Source organism: Cynara cardunculus (assembly GCF_001531365.2).
Source record: "Cynara cardunculus var. scolymus isolate 2C chromosome LG 1, CcrdV1, whole genome shotgun sequence".
NCBI classification, from domain to species: domain Eukaryota; kingdom Viridiplantae; phylum Streptophyta; class Magnoliopsida; order Asterales; family Asteraceae; genus Cynara; species Cynara cardunculus.
In genome coordinates, this window is record NC_037528.1 from 24,286,458 (window position 1) to 24,298,221 (window position 11,764).

The 11,764-nt window shown below is 37.4% G+C and overlaps 1 protein-coding gene across 1 annotated transcript; it reads right to left on the minus strand.

Annotated features, from left to right (window-relative positions):
* Window positions 1–1,338: 1,338 nt before the first annotated feature.
* LOC112516090 lies at window positions 1,339–11,764 on the minus strand. The gene is made up of 6 exons (XM_025123100.1): window positions 11,511–11,764; window positions 11,366–11,416; window positions 8,865–8,916; window positions 8,724–8,782; window positions 8,561–8,606; window positions 1,339–1,750 (listed from the first exon to the last, which is right to left on the minus strand). Exons 1-6 carry the CDS (start codon window positions 11,634–11,636, stop codon window positions 1,608–1,610), a joined length of 477 nt encoding a protein of 158 aa, XP_024978868.1. The 5' UTR covers window positions 11,637–11,764; the 3' UTR covers window positions 1,339–1,607.

The window sequence follows — 11,764 nt, forward strand, 5'->3', positions numbered from 1 at the left end:
GAGCGGCAAAGTGAAGGGTAAATCAAGGGTAATTGAGAAAATATTGATAGATGAGGCCATAGGAGTGGTATTTTTGAGCTGAGCGAATAAGCCCCAACCAAACAGCCTTTTATAGCTGAGCGAATAAGCTATAAGGCTTATACAGCCAATTAAGCCACAAACGAACAGCCCCCAAGTGAAACAAAAATGCTATTTTTTTTGTACCACCAAAATAAGTAGAAGAAAAATAAGGAGATATGACAATATTGATAAATTATTAAACTCCATGTATCAAATTATGGCAATACAAAAAGGGAAAACCTTAAAGCATATATCCCCATCCAAGCATGAAACCGATTAGAGAGCTAAAACAAGGGAACTCTAAACTACGGCAACACAAAAGGGAAAAATTGATTGATGGAAGTTCAAGCAAACACAAGTTCGCAGACAGGTCGGTTCAAAGGATCGTCTTTAAGTCTTGAGGAACAGGGAAAATAGTTAGTTTACCACGATAAGGAAAAGTGACCTAGAAGCCAAACCAATGACCCGGTATATCCTACCCGGAGAAGGGGTCCTGGGGGATAAGTTGTACGCAGACGTGACATCTACTCTAAACATGGAAAGTGTGATATGAGTAAGCAATAGCAATACAAATAGGAATATATATATATATATAGAGAGAGAGAGAGAAAGAGAGAGAGAGAGAGAGAGAGAGAGAAAAAATTTGCTAAATCAGCATCATGCTGTCAATAAAATCAACCAATTCATGAAAATTTGCTGATAGTAAGATGTAGGAAAGCTGGTACATAATTATTATTGACAAAAAAAAAAAAGCAAGTGACCAGGAATCAGCATTCATCCAACAAATGCAACCATCAAGGAGGGGAAGAACCATCGAGGACGGAAGACTGGGTGACGTAGTTATATGTGAGAGCAGGGAGCGTTTGTTATGAGAAGGGTAGGGATGCAAAGTTAATGGCTGGCCTGATAAAGCTTCCCTCATTCTGCTGAGCGAATAAGCTCTCAACTAAATCAACAAGTCACAGATAAACATCAGGGTATAGCTTAAGGAATAAGTCATAACGATTATTAAGCCCATTAAGTCTCTTCTAAACAGGGCCTTAGTATCTAAAATCAGCAAGTACACGAACCTTGATCACTAGTACATAATCGTTGTAGGCCAATTATCACAAACCTTTTCACATAGAATATTAACAACAGATACATGAATGTAAGTATGCATGCATGTATGTATGTATGTATAAAACAAGGGAAAGATGTGCATGAAACTTCCAGTGGCAGAGGGGTTTGTGCTTGGGTAGGGTGGAACAGCAAATGCATATAGCATAAGCACAGAGGTTAGGGCCAAACATGTAAAGTATTGAATAAAATTGATATCAATTCCATCATTCGATTATTTCATAATTGTAAGCCTCTGAATTCTTGGTTAAAACAGTGCATCATACATATCTTCATGGTACTTTCAAGCATCAGAAAGACTATAAGCAAAAGGACGAACATAATAAACAAAACTGACTAGATATCTATACACTAGACGGGACAAAAAGGATCAGGTTTCCATCAGATAGCAGAACAAGCTGGAATCTGAGTTGTGCACCAGCAACTAATCACCGAAGCCTTTGTTGATCCGAACGATTCATATAGGTGTCTTCAATGTATCTAGTCACCAACGAAATACCATGATGTGAGGCACTTGATGCAGCATAATACGATGTCACACTGAGTTGAGTGAAGTTTGGGAGCCCATATCCTGTAGTTCCAAAAATATCAGCTAACTTCATCATACATCTTACTGTTGTCTAGCTCGAAAACATCAAAATCAAGTACTGGTGGGACCATGCCAATTGCCATAACACATTAGTAATACAGTCATTCATGATTCAGGGTTAGGTTCCGGTGAGAGAAGGGGAGTTAAGGTGAGAAGCGTAAGAAGGGATCTCCATCCTTGGATGCACATTAGGATGAGATGCACCGGATCAATCCCCGTATCAAGCACGATTCATGGGTGGATTTGAGATTAAAGGTGATCAAGTGTCCAGATTCCTTACGCTTCCCACCTCAACTTTCCTTCTCACACGATCCTTTGCCTCATGATTTATATATATAGGGGCCTAATCAAATGAGAACTCGGTAGTTTGTGATAACCGTGAGATTCAGTGTGACCCGATCATTTTAGTTAATTTAGTTTATTTCTTTAATTAATAATAGAGGGATATTTTAGTAATTTAATAATTTGACAAATCATAAATCTCATCTCTATCTCTTTCCACATCTCAGGCCTCCTAAAATCTCTCTATTTTATCTCAGCCCTCATCAACCCTAAAACAAATCTCTTCCTCAATCTCACCAGCAGCCAAGATCCTCCGACCACGACAATGGCAAACAAACCAAAATCAAACTTCCCCATCTAAATCAAAACCCATATCGATGGTTGAAGCAAAACAACAAAACCGAGATCGATGGTTGGAGCAAAACATAGCTCTATGACTATGAGTGAGGCAAAGAGGCATCGAAAAGGATAGAGAAGATGAGTATGTGTGTTTGAGTGATAGAAATCAAAAACAGTCAACGAAGATGGAAATGTGGGTTTTTATTTGTTTTGAGCAAGGTCAAGAAGACCTCTTTGCGGTGGTGGTGGAGACAAAAGATGGAGATGGCCAGAGACAGAAGTATAGAGAACAAATGAGAAGAAGATGGAGATGGTTGCTATGCAGTTAATAGCACGCTATAGCGCCGCTAATTATCCTGGTTAAAATAGCGGTGTATTTTAGCGGTACCGCAAATAGCGGCCGCTATTGACCGCAATTTTGATACCAAATAGCGATCGTTATTACCGATTTTTCTTTTGGCCTCTTCTGGGCTCCTTTTTTTAAATTAAAATTCTATTCGGGCTTTTGTTATGTCATTTATGTGGGCTATTTAGTGTCAAACTTAAGACTGCAAACAAAAAGGAAATCGACTTAAATCAACAATAGAAACAATTAGGTCAAACTTTGGTATCGATTCCAACTCCAAAGCTTTCCTCATCGGCTCCAAGTCCAAAAAGCTTCAACAGCTCGAGTTTTCTTCTTGATTCCTAGGTTCCACGGGTTTTCTTCTCATCTCGACAACACAACTCCTATTACTATGTTGCTTGTGTGGTTTAAATTGTTTGACTTGATATGTAGTAGACATACAATATTTTAAGTTTTATGTATATTCGTATTTATTTTATGAACATAATTTTCTACCGCTATTTTAAATCAAGGTCCCGTCCGCAATTTCCGCAATGAATAGCATTAACTGCATAGGATGGTTGTCAACTTCCCATGGGATTTTTTTTATTTTTATTTTGCAAGTTTCCAATCATGTTCTTTTGCCATAAAAGGATTATTGGCCATAAAGGTTTCCAATCTTGTTCTTCTACCAAGATAGGATATTTTCGATTTGCAGGTTTCCAATTGATGTGTGTGTTGACCGGAAAACCCAGATCAAATCTGGTCTCAACCCTGGTACCACAACGGGTATCACACTGGGTATGTGTGGTCTAAAAACCCATATCAAATATGGTCCCAATCCATATAAAAGGGTATCACAGTGGGTTTGTGTCATGCTGTTTAGAAGTTCTTAGGTATCACAGTGGGTTTGTGTCTTACTGTTTAGAAGTTCTTGGGTATCACAGTGGGTTTATGTCTTACTGTTTAGAAGATCTCGGGTATTATAGTGGGTATCGTACTTGGTTTGTGTCGTACTGTTTACTTGTTTAGAAGTTCTTGGCTATCACAGTGGGTATCATAGTGGTGTAGGCCGGAATTAATTTGGCTGGAGTAAGGATCCCCGGAGAGTGGGGAGAGAGGAGAAAGGAGAGAGATTTACAAAAAGACGAATTTACCCCTAAATATTATCCATAAACTTAAATTTTTTGAGAATTAATGGATAATTACAAAATAAATGTTATTAATATTAACTATAAATTATCACAAACTACTGAGTTCTCCCTTGAATGACCCCCTATATATCATTAGGATCGCGTAGGAAATCAAAATTTGGTGGGAATGGTAGAAACGTTATAAAAAAATGTTAATAGATATTAGCATGGAAATGTTAACATAAGTTAACATGAAAATGTTAAACATAAGTTAACTTATTTGAACCTCCACTAACAAAATACTTCCTACGCTTCCTATGAAATCTTGATTTCCTACCGGAACTCAACCCTATATATATATAATATATATATTGAGAACCAACTTATAATAATATTACACCCTTTCATTCCATATTTGCATAAATTCTCTTTTTTAATCAAGTTTATTTGTTATACGCTTGAACTCTTTACACCATCGGTGAAGAGATCAAGACACCAACAACAAGAGGATGACGTCCGAAAAGCATTTTCAGTAACTTGTACAGATAATCCACATCCATAAAACAAACCCTTAATAAAAAACCATGCATGTCTCAACATGAAGGATTTACTACTGTCCAAAGTCCAAACATTGAGCTATACATAAACCAATTCTTATCTAATTGCTACAACCAAAGAGTGGAGGGAGCTATATAATGTAAGAGAACAATAAGTCCGTATTAGCAGTTACATGCTTTTTACACCATTTTTATTTACAGAAAGAAAATTACTAGACATGTAAAAATAGTTCAAAAAGAATTGTGAAAGATCTGCAAATCATTTCACTGGTACTAGTAAAAGAAGCATGTCAGACAAATTGAGGTTCTCATTATGTGCATGATGCACAAACATAAAGAAAAATTATGACCCCGGAAGAAATAAGATAAGCAAAATACATCATGCTGCCAGACAAAGAAACAAGAGGAAGAACCTCTTTGAAGCTTCACAGACGAAAAAGAAAACTGATCAAGCAAAACATCGACCTAATGACCAAGGCAGGCTAAATTCAAGGGGAATATAATATAAATGCTATAAACAGGCTTGTTGATGCATACAAAGAAACCAACCCATGGATATTGGGAAGATAATAAAAGAAAGTTTATATGGCATCACATCAAAGAAACATTGGGATATCTTGAGCTTCGCACCAAAATAACCCAATGAATCTCACCTAATTTTATTGCTTCATAAAGTGAATGAGAAAACTCTAGATACTTTTATCCGGTCATCTAAGCAATTATTTTAGGGAAGTACAAATATATATAATAATATGAGTATTGACGTTTATTATCATAACTATAGAGATAGATGCTTATGCAACCATTTGTCCATTAAAACTATTGAATTATCTTAAAGGTGACATAAATGAAGGAAAAAGATCGATATTAACATGAACCTAATAATCACACATATCCTAATATGCATCATAACTGATTGACGTAAGGTTTCCAATACTATGTAGTTTTACATTTTCAAAATAATCTGCTCTTTTCTTTTATCAAGGACCACCATTTGCCACCTGTTAGATTGGTATTGGTTTCTTTTACTTTCTGTTAGGGCAAGTATCTCAGTGTCTGGGTATATACCACACAATGATGATGTCAAAAAGCATTACCTAATTTTACAATTGAATATGATACTCCTGATTCAGAGTTGTTCTCTGGAGTCTTCTTAGCTATTTTTGTTAATAGTTATTGATGGTATCAAAGCACACCGTCACTTTACCTGTGTAGTATATAGTAAGAGTAACAAACTCCCAATTAATAGAGAAGTATGAAGAATTAAGCCAAAAGATCGAGAGCATGATGAGATTCTGAAGCATATGCAGGTATCTCCTATTAGTCGGAAGCAGTTAAACTCCTAATATCAACTCAGAAGCAGAAGCTAAACCAGGAATCAGGAGCTGATAAAATCGGAACCCAGGAGAGTGGAAACAGGTGACGATTTCACACCACCACCTGTGAAGCAAGAGTATCAGCTCGTGAATCGAATGACAAAGCTAGAATTTCCCCTATTCGACATGCTTTCAAGGAATGGCACTATAAGTGCAATCAATTTTTCGAGCTGGATAACACACCTGAGAATATGAAGATCTGTCTGGCAGCAATTCATTTGAAGGGAAGAGCATTGCAATGGCACCAAGGATTTATGAAGAATATGGAGGGAAAGGCTGTCAGTTGGAATAGTTGGAGGAACTCAGGGAGCAATTCATTAGAGGGATCGTTTCTAAGCATCTTATCGAACTCAGAAACCTCAAGCTTACCACCACTATAAGTGATTACAACTCCAATTTAATGCTCTTAAAAATCAAGTGGATATTTCTTCTGAGGTAGTGTTGGATTTATATGTTGGGGGTCTCTCTAATGACATAATGCACAATATGCAACTCATGGACCCAAAATCCTTAAATCAGGTTATGAAATTAGCTAAAATTCAAGAAGGGGCGTATTATGCTATGTGGCATTTAGAACCACCAAAAACCCCTTTTCCAACCAATGAAGCAACAAGTCAACGAGATCCAATTCAGACCAGACTGCATCAACGAAGCAGTCTCATTCCCCTGCCCTTTCATCCCTTGCGGCCCCTAAATTTTTACCGTTGATGCCTTCGAATTTATCGAATTACTCCAGATCAACCTACCGAAACCACCCGTAAACCGATTTCCACAAAAATCAATTGTCATACCACCTCCTAATACTTCCCATAATTCTCAAAATAAACCCACCCCTTTCAAACAACTAACCAAGAAAGAATATGAAAAAAAGAGGAAAAAACCAGTGTTTCTTTTGTAATATAAATGTAGAAATAGCAAGTTACACATGCTGCGGAAATCCAGGAAGAAGGGTTGGAAGGTGCGGAGATTATAGAAGGGGGGTGTCATTGGTGATTATTCGGAAGGTTTGGAGATGTTTCACTTTTGATTCACACTTTACTGAGATCCTTTGGTCTTCGAACTATAAAATCTGCGGGTTAGTGAAGAAACAACTTGTTATGATGTTAATTGATAGCGGTAGCACCTTTATCGATTTGGGGTTACCAAAAAGACTGGGATTGAGATTAACTCCTATCAAGATAGGGGAAGTAATATTTAAAGGAGTAATTTATATGTAAAGGAGTAATATGGTATGTGCAAGGGACAAGCTTCTACTTCATGGATTAAATGGCTCTCATTAGCTCAGTACTGGTATAACACCTCATGTCACTCAAGTCTGAGAATGTCTCCATACAAGGCTCTGAGGCTCTGTTTGGGCAAAAACCTCCAAACTACATTCACTATCACCCTAAGATTCAAGCAATCAACGATAGACACAGAGCTCAGAGGAAGGGAGAAGCACATTTGATTACTTAAAGATAATCTGACCAAACCACAACAACGAGTGAAGGGTTCAGGCTGACAAGCATCGAACTGAAAAAGTGTTTGCGGTGGGGGACTGGGTCTGAAGTGGCAACCTTATAGACAATATTCAGTAAATAAAAGAGCGTTTCACAAGCTGGCTGCCAAGTAATATGGACCATGTGAAGTGGTACAGAAGGTGGGTGAAGTACCTTATAAATTGGCATTGCCAGTGGACTCCAAAATTCACAATGGTGTTCCATGTTTTGTTGTTAAAGAAGAAAATAGGAACCCACTCTGTTTTAAGCACTCTACCCCCTGTTACTGAAAAAGGAGAATTGGCCCCTCTGCCTTTGAAGGTTGTTGATAAGAGAATGGTAAGGAAGAAAACAGAGTAGCTTCAGAAGTGTTGGTCCACTAGAGTAACTCAGAATCAGAGGACAACACCTGTGAAGACTTTGTTGAGCTGTAGAAGCGATTTCTAGACTTTGACATTTGGGCTCACTACCATCCTTGAGGTCAAGGATATTTTGATGGGGAGAGTATTAATACTATGTCGTTTTACATTTTCAAAATAATCAGTTCTTTTCTTCTATCAGGGACCACCATTTGCCACCTGTTAGATTGGTATTTGTTTCCTTTACTTTCTATTAGGGCAAGTATCTCACTGTCTGGGATATATACCACACAGTGGTGATGTAAGAACGCACTACCTCATTCTATAATCTTTAATATAATACTCCTGAATCAGAGTTGTTCTCTGGATTCTTCCTAGCTATCTTTTGTTAATAGCTATCAGTTTCTCGTTATTGTATCTCTCCTTCAAGGCAGAAGAGGACATACAATAGGATGCTGGCGATAGCTAACTTTCCTAAATTACATATTCTTTATTTAACTAAAATATATAATGACAGAAATAACCTTATCTAACACTAACATAGTTCTGTTTCATCCTACTTGTACTATCCTCATCGCTCTCCATCCATTCAAGAAAAAATCAAACTTGAATTTCGAAGTATTGGAGAACTAGAAAAATGGGCATTGCAACAGTCTTCTAGCTACGTATATTTGACTTTGCATCTTCAAAGAGTTTATTACATCTGGCACGGATATCATTCCTAATTCTAATACTGTCCATCTCCAATGTGTTTCTACCCATCCACCACAGCATTAACACTTTTTGTACATGAACATGGAATATAACACATTATCTCTTGGCGAACAATTTAAGTCAAACCCACAAGACATAGGCGTGCAGATACACTAGAAAAAACACAAAAAGGAAAGAAATATCATCGTAGTTAAATCACAGACATATTACTCAAATGCTGATTGCATACCTCCCAACGCAGCGCTGGCAGCAGAAAACATTAGCAATGGGGGAATCTGCCAAAATAAAAGATTCACGAGAGTGATAAGGTAAATTTGAGTCATTAGTGATAAGGCACTTCCATAAAAAAAATGAAGTAAAACAATAATGGTAGATAGCAGTAGTAGAAGTACCCCTATAACGAATGGAAGCCACTTTGGTCCTTTGACATGTTTCTGAAGATATGGCATTCCTGCAATGAATTTGTGTTATGGTCTATATAAACTTAACTACCCCCCCCCCCCAAAACCAAATGGTTCAATGTAAAAATATACCTGTGTTCAGACCATAAAAGGCACTAAGCATTCCACCTAAACCGCAGCCAGCCTAATAAAATCAGAAGAATGAAATTAGTTATTTGCACAAAGTGCATATGATGCTACAATGCTATACATACAAGCTATCTCTTGGACAGAAACAAGACCTTTTGGGATCTGATTGATATGGATGGAAACAGACTGGAGGCATGAGGATAAGAGATTAAACTACAAAAAGACAACTATAAACTGGAATTCTCATCTACATGAAGAGAGTACTATCTGGCAATCTGATGTGACAATGACTGTCACTGACACTGGGGAGGTAAACTCTTCTATACAAGTCATGGCAAGCAGATGCGTTAGAAACCATGGGTAGCACATTTGTAGAATGGAGATTCGATTGCTTTAAGAGATTATAATGAGTTGATGACTAATGAGAAGCTTTTGTTTTAACTCAAACATATAGTAACTAGACATGTAGCTCGTTTTATTATAGAGGTTTAGCTAAAAGTAACTACTGCAATTTAATTAAGAGTAAATGAATATATGGCTACATTTGGGTTCATGACTGTTGAGCAATACAAGGCTAGAAATATAGCCCATCCAGTGAATTTCTSTTGCTTTTTAAACAAACTTACTCAGACCCCCCAGCATTTCTTTACATCTTTTGGGGACTCCCCCAACACAAATCAGTTGGAAAAAAGAACAAATTGAGTTAAATCCAACTCTGCATGTACAATATTAGCCTATGTTGCAAGCACATAGTACAAATTTCACCCTGTTGGGCCTCCTTTCTCCTCTGTCCACAAAGACAAAATGTATGAACGGGTGTGATACATAGATCTCAAAATCCATCATTTCTTACAAAATTGGGGATACATAGGTTGCCTTTATATATGAGAGTATATACAAGTCTAAAAGGGTGGTTCATACATTTATATAAGAGAGATATACGCTTATGAGTAAGTCTTATCATGCTATTGCTTTTATTGTTGATTCATATGTCTGTATTAGTCTAAACTATTGAGTAAGAAGAATTCTTTGGCTTGTCTTGCTTCCTTCTTTCTCCCTAGCATGCATATGTTGCAAGTTCTAGAATTTTAGACTTGTACTAACTTTATAGCTTTGCCAATTTGCATATCTCCGTTTTTTTAAAAACAACAAAATTTCTCCTTCCATATCCGAATCTGGTATCCCATACTCATGGTCAACAATTAGCAGTTACTATCAACACCACAACCCTGAAGCACCTGATATGAAGATTAACAAGGGTAAGAAGTGCCACTGATTCCTATAAATATAACTAACCTAAGAACTACTAAAATATAGTGGCAATATAACATTGAAACTGCCATCGGAATTAAGAGTATGGCAATTGTAAATTATGATTTCTTGATAATCCTATTGTGTGTAACGGTACCATGATCACATCTTTATGTTAAACCATGCTATACTTGACCAACGTTTCAGTGGTCATGACATTGATGGTCTGATCTATGTTTCCATTGACATTGTGTCATAGGCGTAAAACCCGATTCCAGAGTAGCATACTAGCCCAATAAGGCAATAACCTCCAACTCAACTACAACCATGGTTAAGGATCCTCATATTTGACACTCAGAACCCATGTGGGACACAAAAAGTCACCAGCTCCCTCACTTAGATTCACAATGTCCTCAACAGACCTACAGAGAAACCCAACTAGAATCCCAAAAATCATCCCAGAAAATGTACTAGTACTTCAACCCACTGCCTCTCAAGAAGACACCACTTTAATACGATGTTTAACACCGAAGCCTAGAATAGGAGACTGGCACGGTAACTTTCATATCAACTCCAAACCAATAAACCATGGCCGGAAGCATTAATAGTCCACTATCAATGATTTCTAAGGAGTCTAACATTTCATACTCAGGAATGATGTGGGATGGGACAAATTCCCTACTTCCATAGGTTCATGTAATCTGAGTCATTTGTCATTTACAATTGAATTCTTCCATGTAACATGTAGATTTGTTCAAAGTCCTGGTAAGATCCATCATTCCTATCAGTAGAAGTTTGTTAGGGTAATGCAAACTGCAACTCGACTTCCAAAAAACAACTTCCAGGCAGTCTACAAATCCTATAGATTGAATAAGGCAAGAGGGATGAAATAAAAACATCACATCTTAGATGTTTCATATAAACTTGATATGCAACACCAAAGCTAAATTCGGTATATGAAATCAAAGCTAAGTTTAACATCTACAAATCTGGTATGTGTTATCAAAGCCAAATTTAGGTCCACATCAACAACCAAAATTGCCCGGAACTTAATTTTGTGCTTGACAACCAATAAACCACTCTACTCTACCAACTTAAACTAACTCAATCTTCAATTTACTCACGCACACACATCTAAACTTGCAGGTGTGCATCATAAACCATATAGTGACCATACATATAGTAACACGATTCAACAACAATCATGACTTACATTACATATAGATTTAGAGAAAAGTTGTTAGTAGTATTACCACAGCGGTGGCGTCATGTAACACTGGTGTAATAGTCCATTCTCCTTTATCCTGATCAACGGAAACATGTATATAAACAATCAATCAGCTAAAATTCAAGCAAACCATCAAAGTAATGAATTGAAGACTAAGATCATAATCGCACCGAGTGTGAGTCTAGGAGAGAGAGACAACGAGGGCAGCGAGGAGTGCCGAGACCAGGTTTGATGGTGGGTTCGTGATACAGATTCCCCCTTCGCAGCTTCTCTTCATACACCTCTCGAGTCCCCATCTAAATCACACAGACGTTCAATTTCACGACGGAAGCCTACTATCGGAATAAGTGCTACTCCAAAATAATGACGGGTTCGGGTCAGTTTATGTGGGTTAGTTCCGGGCCAACTCTATAGACAACCGTGG

Coding starts and splice junctions, on each gene's coding strand:
- LOC112516090 (XM_025123100.1), bottom strand. CDS start 11,636: ATGGGGACTCGAGAGGTGTATGAAGAGAAGCTGCGAAGGGGGAATCTG. Junction 8,607..8,723: donor GGCTTCCATTCGTTATAGGG/GTACTTCTACTA, acceptor TTATTTTGGCAG/ATTCCCCCATTGCTAATGTT. Junction 1,751..8,560: donor TGCCAGCGCTGCGTTGGGAG/GTATGCAATCAG, acceptor TTGGAACTACAG/GATATGGGCTCCCAAACTTC.